The sequence below is a fragment of the Oncorhynchus clarkii genome, chromosome 3 (assembly GCF_045791955.1).
Source record: "Oncorhynchus clarkii lewisi isolate Uvic-CL-2024 chromosome 3, UVic_Ocla_1.0, whole genome shotgun sequence".
Classification (NCBI taxonomy): domain Eukaryota; kingdom Metazoa; phylum Chordata; class Actinopteri; order Salmoniformes; family Salmonidae; genus Oncorhynchus; species Oncorhynchus clarkii.
Window position 1 is genome coordinate 68,153,399 of NC_092149.1, and position 15,000 is coordinate 68,168,398.

Consider the following 15,000-nt stretch of genomic DNA (forward strand, 5'->3'; position numbering starts at 1 on the left):
AAGCGTCGGCTGGAGTGGTGTAAAGCTCGCCGCCCTTGGATTCTGGAGCAGTGTAAACGTGTTCTCTGGAGTGGTGTAAAGCTCGCCGCCCTTGGATTCTGGAGCAGTGTAAACGTGTTCTCTGGAGTGGTGTAAAGCTCGCCGCCCTTGGATTCTGGAGCAGTGTAAACGTGTTCTCTGGAGTGGTGTAAAGCTCGCCGCCCTTGGATTCTGGAGCAGTGTAAACGTGTTCTCTGGAGTGATGAAACACACTTCACCATGTGGCAGTCCGGCAGACGAATCTGGGTTTGACGATTGCCAGAAGAAAGCTACCTGCCCCAATGCATAGTGCCAACTGTAAAGTTTGGTGGAGGAGGAATAATGGTCTGGGGCTGTTTTTCATGTTTCAGGCTAGGCCCCTTAGTTCCAGTGACAACATTCTAGACGATTCTGTGCTTCCAACCTTATGGCAAAGCAAGGTCCATACAGAAATGGTTTGTCGACATCAGTGTGGAAGAACTTGACTGGCCTGCACAGAGCCTTGACCTCAACCCCATCAAACACTTTTGGGATGAATTGGAACGCCGACTGTGAGCCAGGCCCAATCGCCCTACATCAGTGCCTGACCTCACTAATGCTCTTGTGGCTGAATGGAAGCAAGTCCCCTAGCAATGTTCTAACATCTAGTGGAAAGCCTTGCCAGAAGAGTAGAGGCAGTTATAGCAGCAAAGGGGGGACCAACTCCATAATAATGCCCATGATTTTGGAATGAGATGTTCGAACAGGTGTCCACATACTTTTGCTTGTAGTGTATTTGTTGTTTGTGTCACTTATTAAACATCCTAATTTGTATATTTTATGAATGATTATATATATTTTTTCAGACAACGTTGTAATTTTCTCTGAAAAGGATGAATTCGACAAACTCAAACCCACGCCTCCGAAGACGGTGAAAAGGTAAGGTATCATAATCACCAGCGCACATGACACATCAAACACACGCTGAACAGACAAACGCAAAAGATGTGAAATGGTTACCAATATCGCTCAGATCATGTTTGGGTCTGTCTGTATTTGTTTGTGCGTTTGAGTGTGTTTGTGTGCTTGTCTGCAAGCGTGTTTTAGTGCATGTGTGCGTGTGTGTGTGTGTGCGTGTGTGTGTGTGTGTGTGGTGTGTGTGTGTGTGTAGGGGTTGACTGGGGGCCTCAGAGACGGAGAGACTCTTTTATCTGTTTTTCGGGATCTGCCCATAATTAGACTACCACAGGACAAGTCACTGCAGCAGACCATCGCTGCTAGCCCTTTTAGTGGGGAGACTGTGTGTGTGTGTGTGTGTGTCTGCCCCCTTGTGTGGGTCATTGAAAAACTGAGGATTTTTCTGAAGCAAAGTGATTCTGGTTTTGGAGGGCAAACTAGCTGAGCACAGATTAGCCCTGGAGGTGGGATGGAGAGGGGGGTGAGGGAGAGATATAGAGAGAGAAAGAGAGAGGGGAGGGAGGGTGGGTAGTAGAGAGAGAGGCAAAGAGAAGTAAAGAGAGATGGGGCTAAATACTCTATAGCCCAGCTAAACCCTAAACCCTTCCCTCTCTGTCCTCTCCTCCCTTTCCCCTCTCTCTCTCTCCTTCCCCTCTCTGTCCTCTCCTCCCTTTCCCTCTCTCTCTCTCTCCTTCCCCTCTCTGTCCTCTCCTCCCTTTCCCTCTCTCTCCTTCCCCTCTCCTCCCTTTCCCTCTGTCTCCTTCCCCTCTCTGTCCTCTCCTCCCTTTCCCTCTGTCTCCTTCCCCTCTCTGTCCTCTCCTCCCTTTCCCTCTGTCTCCTTCCCCTCTCTGTCCTCTCCTCCCTTTCCCTCTGTCTCCTTCCCCTCTCTGTCCTCTCCTCCCTTTCCCTCTCTTTCTCCTTACCTCACTGTCCTCTTCTCCCTTTCCCTCTCTCTCCTTACCTCTCTGTCCTCTTCTCCCTTTCCCTCTCTGTCCTCTTCTCCCTTTCCCTCTCTTTCTCCTTACCTCTCTGTCCTCTTCTCCCTTTCCCTCTCTGTCCTCTCCTCCCTTTCCCTCTCTTTCTCCTTACCTCTCTGTCCTCTTCTCCCTTTCCCTCTCTCTCCTTACCTCTCTGTCCTCTTCTCCCTTTCCCTCTCTGTCCTCTCCTCCCTTTCCCTCTGTCTCATTCCCCTCTCTGTCCTCTCCTCCCTTTCCCTCTGTCTCCTTCCCCTCTCTGTCCTCTCCTCCCTTTCCCTCTGTCTCCTTCCCCTCTCTGTCCTCCCTTTCCCCCTGTCTCATTCCCCTCTCTGTCCTCTCCTCCCTTTCCCTCTGTCTCCTTACCTCTCTGTCCTCTTCTCCCTTTCCATCTCTTTCTCCTTACCTCTCTGTCCTCTTCTCCCTTTCCCTCTCTGTCCTCTCCTCCCTTTCCCTTTCTTTCTCCTTACCTCTCTGTCCTCTTCTCCCTTTCCCTCTCTCTCCTTACCTCTCTGTCCTCTTCTCCCTTTCCCTCTCTGTCCTCTCCTCCCTGTCCCTCTCTTTCTCCTTACCTCTCTGTCCTCTTCTCCCTTTCCCTCTCTCTCCTTACCTCTCTGTCCTCTTATCCCTTTCCCTCTCTGTCCTCCTCCCTTTCCCTCTCTTTCTCCTTACCTCTCTGTCCTCTCTTCCCTTTCCCTCTCTCTCCTTACCTCTCTGTCCTCTCCTCCCTTTCCCTCTCTTTCTCCTTACCTCTCTGTCCTCTTCTCCCTTTCCCTCTCTCTCCTTACCTCTCTGTCCTCTTCTCCCTTTCCCTCTCTCTCCTTACCTCTCTGTCCTCTTCTCCCTTTCCCTCTCTTTCTCCTTACCTCTCTGTCCTCTTCTCCCTTTCCCTCTCTCTCCTTACCTATCTGTCCTCTTCTCCCTTTCCCTCTCTCTCCTTACCTCTCTGTCCTCTTCTCCCTTTCCCTCTCTTTCTCCTTACCTCTCTGTCGTCTTCTCCCTTTCCCTCTCTCTCCTTACCTCTCTGCCCTCTTCTCCCTTTCCCTCTCTGTCCTCTCCTCCCTTTCCCTCTCTTTCTCCTTACCTCTCTGTCCTCTCCTCCCTTTCCCTCTCTCTCCTTACCTCTCTGTCCTCTCCTCCCTTTCCCTCTCTTTCTCCTTACCTCTCTGTCCTCTTCTCCCTTTCCCTCTCTCTCCTTACCTCTCTGTCCTCTTCTCCCTTTCCCTCTCTCTCCTTACCTCTCTGTCCTCTTCTCCCTTTCCCTCTCTGTCCTCTCCTCCCTTTCCCTCTCTTTCTCCTTACCTCTCTGTCCTCTCCTCCCTTTCCCTCTCTCTCTCCTTACCTCTCTGTCCTCTCCTCCCTTTCCCTCTCTTTCTCCTTACCTCTCTGTCCTCTTCTCCCTTTCCCTCTCTCTCCTTACCTCTCTGTCCTCTTCTCCCTTTCCCTCTCTCTCCTTACCTCTCTGTCCTCTTCTCCCTTTCCCTCTCTGTCCTCTCCTCCCTTTCCCTCTCTTTCTCCTTACCTCTCTGTCCTCTCCTCCCTTTCCCTCTCTCTCCTTACCTCTCTGTCCTCTCCTCCCTTTCCCCTCTCTCTCCTTACCTCTCTGTCCTCTCCTCCCTTTCCCTCTCTTTCTCCTTACCTCTCTGTCCTCTCCTCCCTTTCCCTCTCTCTCCTTACCTCTCTGTCCCCTCCTCCCTTTCCCTTTCTTTCCTTCGCCTCTGTTCTCTCCTCGCTTTCTGTTTGTCTGTCTGTCTGTCTCAACCCCACACTAGCAGACAATGAAGCCTTATTCTTTATGAGACAGACAGACAGACAGACAGACAGACGGACAGACGGACAGGTATAGCAAGGGGAAGATACATACACATTTATGTAAATAATGTAAATATAGACACAGAGGATGAGTTTGTGTCATACACACAGTATCACAAGTCACATGTACACACACTGTATATGGTCTGTATGACCTACTCACATGTCATCACACACAATAACACAGACATTAACATTAGCATTACATCACCTAGCCAGACTCAGCAGTGGTAAACAGTGTGGCTAGCTGCATGCCAGAGGATGTGCTAACTCACTGTCTTCGCTGCCTTAGTGGGTGTAGGGTGACTAGGAAACAATGCCTGTGTGTGTGTGTGTGTGTGTGTGTCAGTGAAACATTGCTATTGTGTGCGTATCTCTGAGAATCTTTGTCAACAAGGTGTTTTTGGGAGAACTTCCCAGTCTTACACACACTGTTAATAACATTCTGTGGATCTGAAGCTAAATATGTCATATAAAACATGAGTCTATTTGCAGTATAACATTAAGGTTGAAGCTACAGTACATTACCATAACTAGACACTGCAAAATAAAAGGTCATGAAGACTTACTGTTATTATGCTGACCGATTTTGAGTTTTGACAACTCAACTTGATTTTCTCTCTCCTCCCCAGTGAGAATGATGCATCGTCAGAGAACGAGCAGCTGTTGAGTCGTAGTATGGACAGTGATGAGGAGGCAGCGTTGGAGAGGCAGGGGGCGGCTGATCCTAACCCCAGCCTCTGTCTTCTGAACCTGGGCAACAAGCCGGACCTCTGCCTGCTCTCTCTGGGGCTTCTCGACAGGGATAAGACTGGATCCAACCCCACCAGCCCTATCAACGCTAACAACATTAGCAATGGCAATGCTAACATCATCAATAACAACAACTACAACAAGGCTACAGGGGTGAGAGAGAACACAGTCATTCACATCCAACTATGTACTTTTACAATGCATTGCAATGTAATTACTTTATAACCTACTCTACCTTTCACTCTCTCTTCCTTCAGATTCAGAGCCGGAGGAAGAAGATCCTGGATCTGTATGCTAGAGCCTGCAGTGTGGCCGAGGGTGAGAACTCACACGTCCACCCCGGGCTTCAGCCCTATAGAACTACCCTTCAACTGTCTAGCGAAGGACACTTGTATGCTGAACTCTTGCTACAACACACACATCCCTAACCCTCCCTCTCCCTTCCTCTCCCCAGGTCTGAGTCCTACAGAACTACCGTTTGACTGTCTGGAGAAGGCCAGTCGGATGCTGAGCTCCTCCTACAGTAGCGAGGCAGCCGTGGTGAAGACCTGGAGACACCTGGCAGAGAGCTTTGGCCTGAAGAGGGATGAGATCGGAGGGATGAGTGACGGCCTGCAGCTGTTTGAAAGGATCAGTACCGCCGGCTATAGCATCCCAGACCTGCTCACCAGACTAGTGCAGATAGAGAGACTGGATGCTGTGGAGTCACTGTGTTCTGATGTACTGGGAGGAGGAGACACACACACTGTTCCTCTGTCCTCACCACGCTGTGCAAGCGTCTGACTCCCACACACACATGAACACACGTTTATGCACAGATGCAGTACACCCATGTGCACATACCCGCACACATACATTCACAATCAAACACCCGTACCCCTCCACATGAAGAATGCCAGTAGGCCTTCCTAGATTTCAGATCTCTCTCCTTCTCTTCCGTCTCTCTGTCTCCCTCTGGCAATTAACTTTGCGCTGGACAAAAGCTTATAAAAAAATATATAGAGATTTTATATAAATTACATTTTGTACATATTATAAAATTAGATTTTGAAAAGGGCATAATGGACCTCTCTCTGCCAGGATCCCCGTGGCCCCAGATCCTCTCAACCCCCCCCCCCCCCCCAGCGGTCAGCTGCTACCGCTGGCTCTAATTGGTTGACTTGTGGCAGTCTGATCTAATAATGTTGTGGTTTACAGTCGAGACTTTCAGCACCTAATTAACCACTAAAACCAATGAACCAGTAAATACCAGATGCCAGAGACCATTAAAGAGCTTAGCTTATAGACAGACTAAGCCTTCTGCAGCCTGAGAAATGCAGGAAAACAGGACACCAGAAGACCCAGCGCTACACTACACTATGGTCAGCCTGGCGCTGATGCTATTCTGGGTGATGCCACAGGACGGCAGCCATTTTGTGCCATTCAGCACATATCAGCTAATGGTGATAAGCTCCTAGCTAAAGACATTTCAGGAACAAGAGAATGTGTGTTTGGTTTATATGGTTTAAACGGTGGCTTTCTATACCTCCATGTATATTGTTTCTGTTGAGTGACTGGGGAGGCACAATCCCATCTCTCAGTGTGTCTTCACTGCTCTGGTGTTTCAAGTTAGCCACGTTTAAAGGGTCTGGACTCCGGTAGTGTATATGAATCATACATGTGCATGTACAATGCTCATCATTTAGCAGGTATCCATAATGGCTTCTTTTAGTTTATCCTTGTTCTTTCCAATCCAAACACAGCATCAACGGAAGGCTCGTAGGTTAGGTAGGTCGCTGAATGACAGAAGATGATTGACTGTACTGTATGTACAGAACCTGGTTCTCTTACCTCAGTATCACAAAGCTCCACTGATTAGACTACAGAAACTATTTTTCATGGAAACAAACGTAAGTGTATATATAACTTATTATTGTACATACTGTATGCATCAATAAAGAAGTATCAATTTAAAAGTCCATGTTTTTATTTATTTTGATGAAGATAAACAGATAACAGGATATTTTTACGGTTTAACAAAGGTTTTGTCAACAGTTATTCCCATAATAATACCACTTATTTTCCCTCTTGTAGTTAACATAAATGATGTCATGTGTTCTGCGGTCGATCAAACTATTCTGTCAAATAAGAGGAATCTGCTGGAACAGCCAATTACCATAGATCTCAGATTACTGGAGAGATTTACACCACAGCCGGGCACTGGTGGAAATCTAGTTATTCAATATCTATTTGTGTGAAATCATGACATCAGACCTTGAAGCATCATACTAACCAGGCTCTGCCATGCTAGTCTGTCTGTCAAGATATCACACAGCCATCGTTTGTGATAAATCATGACGTCCATCTCTCTACTGGCCTGAGATGTGAGGTGCACAGAGAATAGACGGTCTCCTGTGACTAGGCTGGAGAAGACGTGGATCATCACATTACAAATAGCTCAGCTAAAGAGAATCGTCCCTACATAGGTGTGTGTGTGTTTCAGGCCCATGAGGGCCAGTTATTAGCACTTGGCTTAGCGTGATCGCAGCGAGGTGAGACAGAGAGCTGGACTCCTAAGTGCAGGGAGTGCCAACAAACAGTCAAGCTTCATACAGCTCAGCTAGTTACTGTACCTGCTAACACACACGCGCACACACACACACCTACCAGTGTGAACACCAACAGTTGCTCACTAACACAAGAACGCACACACATACACATTTTCCACCATTACATACTTGCTTACTCTTATTCCCCAAACAGGGCTCCAGCTTGTTTCATATCTCTGGTACATCCAATATCTTTATGTTTCTAGTACAGTGACATCCTATATCCTAATGTTGGTACAGTAGTATATTATATAATGAAGGCCCGTTGCTGTCTAATCCCAGAGCATGCAGGGAACAATTCAACACTGTGGATGTCATTCATTATTATTCACTGTCAGACAAATATGGGAAACAATGTATTCTCCCCAGCCAACCAAGATATGCAGCAGCATAGAGAGAACTATAGGAGGGAAAGTCATTCCCCAGATATACAGCCTTCTAGCATGCGTGTTGCATAATCCAAACAAGCCTTTATCTGAAAATACAGCACAATGGCAGACAGTTTACATTAGAAGCAAAGGCAGCAGAGGACAGGGCATCTGAGGACTAATGTGTTAAACTAGTGCTGTATCAACATCTCATTCCAAAATCAGGGGCATTAATATGGAGTTGGTCCCCCCTTTGCTGCTATAACAGCCTCTACTCTTCTGAGAAGGCTTTCCACTAGATGTTGGAACATTGCTGCGGGGACTTGCTTCCATTCAGCCACAAGAGCATTAGTGAGGTCGGGCACTGATGTTGGGCGATTAGGCCTGGCTCGCAGTCGACATTGAAATTCATCCCAAAGGTGTTCAATGGGGTTGAGGTCAGTGCTCTGTGCAGGCCAGTCATGTTCTTCCACACCGATCTCGACAAACTATTTCTGTATGGACCTCGATTTTTGCATGCTGTCATGCTGAAACAGGAAAGGGCCTTCCCCAAACTGCTGCCACAAAGTAGGAAGCACATAATCGTCTAGAATGTCATTGTATGCTGTGGCGTTAAGATTTCCCTTCACTAGAACTAAGGGGCCTAGCCCGAACCATAAAAAACAGCCCCAGACCATTACTCCTCATCCACCAAACTTTACAGTTGGCACTACGCATTCGGGCAGGTAGAGTTCTCCTGGCATCCGCCAAACCCAGATTCGTCCGTCGTACTGTCAGATGGTTAAGCGTGATTCATCACTCCAGAGAACACGTTTCCACTGCTCCAGAGTCCAATGGCAGCGAGCTTTACACCACTCCAGCTGACGCTTGGCATTGCACTTGGTGATCTTAGGCTTGTGTGCGGCTGCTCGGACATAGAAACCCATTACATGAAGCTCCCGACTAACAGTTATTGTGCTGTTGTTGCTTCAAGAGGCGGTATAGAACTCGGTAGTGAGTGTTGCAACTGAAGACAGACCATTTTTACGAGCTATGCGCTTCAGCGGTCCCGTTCTGTGAGCTTGTGTGGCCTACCACTTCCCGGCTGAGCCCTTTCCACTTCACAATAACAGCACATACAGTTGACCGGGGCAGCTCTAACAGGGCAGAAATATTACAAAACTGACTTGTTGGAAAGGTGGCATCCTGTGACGGTGCCACGTTGAAAGTCACTGAGCTCTTCAGTAAGGCCATTCAACTGCCAATATTTGTCTATGGAGATTGCATGGCTATGTGCTCAATTTTATACACGTCAGCAACGGGTGTGACTGAAGTAGCCAAATCCACTCATTTGAAGGGGTATCCATATACTTTTGTATAAACAGTGTATAATAAAGTAGGAGTAGAGAGAGGCACAGAATAGTACAGGGAGAGAGAAGGCTCAGGACAAGACCCAGTCCCCTTCATTAATAAGGAGTGAATACCCAGGCCAACAGGCCGCTGTGGTCATGCTCGCTCTCTCAACAAGCACTTTGCCAACCACATGGTTCCACTCACAGTACACTCTCTCGTGACTAGATTTACAGTCAAATACATAACTGAAGCACAATGCCTTAACTGCATCACCCTGCTGCCATCTTATAACTCAGCCAACTCAGAGAAATAATATACATTTGGTGGTCTGTAACGTCCAACATGATGGACTGACTTTATATCGGTGGTGAAGCATAGCCACTAACATTAGACAGGTAAATAATGTTCTCATGAGGTAGACTGGCCAGATTGGAGGCCAGGGAATCTTTAACTAAGTTTCCACTGAGACCTACTCCACTGGGAAACACTAACATAAATTAGAGGGACCGCAGCTCAGGGCCTGACGCTGCGCAGGGGCTGTGTGTGTGTGACATATAGCAGGCCCACTGTGGCCCATAGTGAGTAATGGAAGTAATGAAAGTCAATAAATCAGTGACAGGATCTGAAGCAGTAAGTGTTTAGGACTGTTATAGAGCCTTACTAAATTAACTGGTTCATGCACCCCCACAAGACCGTTCTCCAGCGCTTGCTTGCCAACACCACACACTTATGCAGGACTTTTATTTTGTGAGGTGATGAAGAAACTAAGCAGCAGACCAACATTTTTAAAAAGTCTGTATAATAATAGGCACACTTTCCTATAAACAGTTTGTCTGAAATGCCAAGGTGAACAGGGACCAACACCCTGACAAACCAGCAAAGTTTCAATTCCATGTTTTATTCAACATACTGACTAACAGGGCTCTTTACAGAGGAGAGAAATGTCTGTCAGTGTGACATTCTCCTCACCGTCACCAAACAGAACCATTCTGGACTTGTTAAAAACCTCCAGCTTAGGTCCATAACAAACAAACAGGTTTATAGAAAACATATGTGACATAAACTAATGTATTTCGTAACTATAAGACAGAGAAATCGAACACTGTTTCCCATCATTTCTTAGTTTATTGCTTTTAAAAGCTTCCTAGTGAAATCATCTTTACCTCAGAATGCATGAGAAAAACATAGCCTCTCCCAACATGATGCTCATTTCATAGCAGATGGTAAACATGTTCAAAACAATGTACAATATATAGGTTAAGATCATGTAAAAACATATTACAAAACTTGACAAAAATAAAAAGTCACCTCCACAATAAGGTTATACGTGTGAGTGTGTATTATTTCAGATTGAGAAGTATAGAGCTAAGGTTCAATGACAAGAAGGTGAGTGTAGGGTCAGTTGTTCTGTGCATCTCCTGCAGCAGCAGATGAAGAGAGCAGAGCTCAAACAGCCGCCTGTTCTTCCTGTGAAAACCAGAAAACAGAGTGTATGTAACACTGAGTCTATGAATGATAGTATACCTAGCACCACATGTGTTACAAATACACGGGATCTTGTAATATCGGTCCTATATTCCTATATTACTAGATATTCTTTGGTCCTATATTACTAGTTATTATTTGGTCCTATATTACTAGATATTCTTTGGTCCTATATTACTAGATATTCTTTGGTCCTATATTACTAGATATTCTTTGGTCCTATATTACTAGATATTCTTTGGTCCTATATTACTAGATATTCTTTGGTCCTATATTACTAGATATTCTTTGGTCCTATATTACTAGATATTCTTTGGTCCAATACAGGTTTTGGTTCCAACCTTGCAATAACACGCCTGATTTAGCTAATCATGATTCTGAGTCCAGACTGAAGAACATGATCAGTTTGTCTCACCTGATCTTGGAGAGTTTCTGTAGGATGATGGAGAGTTTCTCCAGAAGAGGAAGTTCTAGTCTGGGGTTCTTCACAAGGAGAGCTGCAGTACGGAAGAACTCTTCAGTGCTGCAAGCAGACAGGAACTCAGACAGATACCCTGCAGAGAGGGAAACACTTAGATAGGTATACAGAAGGATGGACAGACAGACAGTTGCTCTGAAGAACCTTACGGTAACTGTTAACTGAAGACGATGTGGGTGATGAAACAACGGAAGCCATTTATTTTATATGGAGGGAGAGACGTAGGCGGGGGGACAGGTGGGCGATGCGAGCATGGGCGAGAGAGGGTTAACAGGGCAGGACCTAAGTTGGGGAAAGCTGAACTTCATGCAAATACTCTGTGATATTGCGGTGCGATTGACCAATCGAAGCTCACTATAGCTTCCAGCCTCTACTGGATTGGCTATTGATGCATAGCTATCTAGCATGCTTGCTAGCTCCCACATGAGGGTGAAGCTAGCGTGGCTATTCTATTTATTGATAATAGTTAACAGGCACTGTTACACACAGGCAGACAGACAGTTCCACTGAAGAACCCTACACAGTCCTGTCTACTCCTGTTAACCTTCTCAGTCATCCCATCATCGGGCCTATAACTGTACAACCAGCCTCTGCTGCGAGCAGAATGGACCAGGAACCCAGCTGAAGAGTTCCAGTCCTAGTACAGATGCTAATCAATTCTACTCAGCAAACGAGAGTAAATCTACATGCTTTCAGGTCAAGCAGAGTCCATATTGTCAGTGTTAACTCTGTCTTACAGGGAGGCATAGATCTCAGCATGTTTCTCTCAGATAAGTCAAATCAGAGCCAGTCAGGCAGTATGGTAAAAGTCTGGACAGACTACAATCACAACCATAAGTGTACAGTTGTGGCAAAAAGTTGAGAATGACACAAATATTAATTTCCACAAAGTTCGCTGCTTCAGTGTCTTCAGATATTTTGTCAGATGTTAGTATGGAATAATGAAGTATAACTACAAGCATTTCATAAGTGTCAAAGGCTTTTATTTACAATTACATGAAGTTGATGCAAAGAGTCAATATATCCAGTGTTGACCCTTCTTTTTCAAGACCTCTGCAATCCGCCCTGGCATGCTGTCAATTAATTTCTGGGCCACATCCTGACTGATGGCAGCCCATTCTTGCATAATCAATGCTTGGAGTTTGTAAGAATTTGTGGGTTTTTGTTTGTCAATCTGCCTCTTGAGGATTGAGTTCTCAATGGGATTAAGGTCTGGGGATTTTCCTGGCCATGGACCCAAAATATTGATATTTTGTTCCCCGAGCCACTTAGTTATCATTTTTGCCTTATGGCAAGGTGCTCCATCATGCTGGAAAAGGCATTGTTTGTCACCAAACTGTTCCTGGATGATTGGGAGAAGTTGCTCTCGTAGGATGTGTTGGTACCATTCTTTATTCATGGCTGTGTTCTTAGGCAAAATTGTGAGTGAGCCCACTCCCTTGGCTGAGAAACAACCCCAAACATGAATGGTCTCAGGATGCTTTACTTTTGGCATGACACAGGACTGATGGTAGCGCTCACCTCGTCTTCTCCGGACAAGCTTTTTTCCGGATGCCCCAAACAATCGGAAAAGGATTCATCAGAGAAAATGACTTTACCCCAGTCCTCAGCAGTCTAACCCATGTACCTTTTGCAGAATATCAGTCTATCCCTGATGTTTTTCCTGGAGAGAAGTGGCTTTTTTGCTGCCCTTCTTGACACCAGTCCATCCTCCAAAAGTCTTTGCCTCACTGTGCATGAGATGCACTCACACCTGCCTGCTGCCATTCCTGAGCAAGCTCTGTACTGGTGGTGCCCCGATCCCACAGCTGAATCAACTTTAGGAGACAGTCCTGGCGCTTGCTGGACTGTCTTGGGTGCCTTGAAGCCTTCTTCACAACAATTGAACTGCTCTCCTTGAAGTTCTTGATGATCCGATAAAAGGTTGATTTAGGTGCAATCTTACTGCCAGCAATATCCTTGCCTGTGAAGCCCTTTTTGTGCAAAGCAATGATGACGGCACGAGTTTCCATGCAGGTAACCATGGTTGACAGAGGAAGAACAATGATTCCAAGCCCCATCCTCAATTTGAAGCTTCCAGTCTGTTATTCAAACTCAATCAGCATGACAGAGTGATCTCCAGCCTTGTCCTCGTCAACACTCACACCTGTGTTAACGAGAGAATCACTGACATGATGTCAACTGGTCCTTTTGTGGCAGGGCTGAAATGCAGTAGAAATGTTTTGGGGGGATTCAGTTCATTTGCATGGCAAATTAATTGCAATTAATCTGATCACTCTTCATAACATTCTGGAGTATATGCAAATTTCCATCATACAAACTGAGGCAGCAGACTTTATGAAAATGTATATTTGTGTCATTCTCAAAACTTTTGGCCACGACTGTAGAATGTGACAAAGCCGTTGATCCAACATGACACAGTACTTCTCATAACCAACAGAGAACTGCCCCAAAATTACTACACATTTCAATTTTTACAATCAACACATTTTATTTGACTAGTTCAGTTGACTGAGAACACATACTCGCACAAAAAAACACGAACAAAAATGACCTGGGGGATTCAATTCAAACATTTATTTTCTCTGTGATAGGTTCAATAGGGAATAAAGGAGCAGAGTAATTTGTGGGGTAATTGTGCATGAAAAAGCAATCTGCTTTAGAGACAGCCTCATGGTGTTACTGTAGCTACTGTAATTTAGCAGACTGGCAGAGACCCAGGAGGTCCATCCCTGTTACTGTAGCAGAGAGCTAGACACCTCCATCTGGTCCCTAGCCTCTCCTCTCTTCAGGCTCTTTCAGCCTTACTGTTTGTGGGACAGGGGAGGGAAACTTCAAACACTATGGGTCAGTGGTAGAATGGTCCATGTCCAGACTGATTTAGGGAGGAGGGGGTTCTCTTTATGGTCCCCCCTGGTTCTCCCCCTGTCTCTATAGGACACATGGACTGGATTACTGTAATATCGCCTGAGAGCGTTATATGGGGGCTTTGCCTTGGGCACAGACACTAAGCAGGCCTACTGTAGGACAGGACACACTCTGGGGAGAGGGTGACCTGCAGGTGTGAACCAGACCTCTGTGTGTGTGTGTGTGTGTGTGTGTGTGAGACACTACGCAGGCGTACTGTATAAAGGCATCCGCATGCTTCCCATCCAAAACAGTTTGTGCACATACAACATTTTGTGACGTTTTTGTTAGTTTTGTCTTTGGGTGTTTGTGCCACAGAATGTTTTCTTGAGGCAACTGTAGGGGTTCTTCAGTGAGGTTTTTGTTGTCATTCAAAGAGAGACAACATGTTTTCATGCAAACATTTTTACTTGAGAAATACTGCACCAAACATCATAGGGAAAAAACGTAAAAATTCATGACATTTCCAGTGTTATCTTAGATTCATTCAGACCATTCTGAGGAAATGTTTACTGGCTATGGCGTCTCAAGATGGACAAACAGTAGTTTTGCCAGTTTTTTCTGATTATTTAAGCAAAAGTCTTAAGGGAGTATGCGAGGCACAGACGTTCACTTTGCCTAGCCGAGTTCTGCTAGGACCAAACCGAACCCAGTATGCAGGCGTCTTAACAGGGCAGCCACAGAGGGGAAATTGAGTTGACCTTCTGGTGTGAACTGCATGAAGGAACCCAGCCATACCGAACTGTACAGGGCTCGAGGAGGCTGCATTGTAGGCAGACACTGAGCAAGCCTGCAGTAGTAAAAGACAGGGGAGGTGTGTCAGGCGGTTTAGTGGTGACCTTCAGGTGTGAACCCCAACTCTCCGTCATGGCCTCACTCACACTCACCTCATTACTCCCCTGTAAACCACGCTAATCACCAGCTCTCCCCCTCTCCCATAAATCATAGTGGGGTGCTGAGATCTCCACCTGCCACACTAGACTTTAGTAGACCAAGAGCTTAGCTCTGCTCAGTGTCACACACACACACACACACACACACACACACACACACACACACACACACACACACACAGTTCAGTATCAGCCAATGACACAAATTAGTCAAACATGAAGCACATAATAGGAGCATACTGTAACTGTACTGTTATGGAGAGAGTATATTGTGGTGGGATTCTGTGGGGTGTCTCCACACTCATGGGGCTTTGAGCTGCACTGACTGAGGGTGGCTGGTATCTTAGTGGTTAGAGCGTTGGGTTAGTAACCAAAGGGTTGCTAGCTCGAATCCCCGAGCAGACCAGGTGAAATCTCTCGATCTGCCCTTGAGCAAGGCACTTAACCAGGGTCGGC

At 46.1% G+C, this 15,000-nt stretch overlaps 2 protein-coding genes across 2 annotated transcripts in view; one reads left to right on the forward strand and one right to left on the reverse strand.

Moving 5' to 3' along the window:
• The window catches only part of LOC139385914 (tumor necrosis factor receptor superfamily member EDAR-like), a 7,600-nt gene extending 2,136 nt beyond the window's left edge, over positions 1-5,464 (forward strand). The window contains exons 2-5 of the mRNA XM_071131210.1: positions 864-936; positions 4,373-4,646; positions 4,751-4,811; positions 4,948-5,464. Of these exons, the coding sequence (XP_070987311.1) occupies positions 864-936; positions 4,373-4,646; positions 4,751-4,811; positions 4,948-5,276 (737 nt within the window). The 3' untranslated portion in view covers positions 5,277-5,464. The remainder of the gene's footprint in view (positions 1-863; positions 937-4,372; positions 4,647-4,750; positions 4,812-4,947) is intronic.
• Positions 5,465-9,663: 4,199 nt separating this feature from the next.
• The window catches only part of LOC139406089 (coiled-coil domain-containing protein 138-like), a 12,328-nt gene continuing 6,991 nt past the window's right edge, over positions 9,664-15,000 (reverse strand). The window contains exons 12-13 of the mRNA XM_071148556.1: positions 10,682-10,820; positions 9,664-10,248 (exon numbers count right to left, since the gene is read on the reverse strand). Coding sequence (XP_071004657.1) covers positions 10,122-10,248; positions 10,682-10,820 — 266 coding nt within the window. The 3' untranslated portion in view covers positions 9,664-10,121. The remainder of the gene's footprint in view (positions 10,249-10,681; positions 10,821-15,000) is intronic.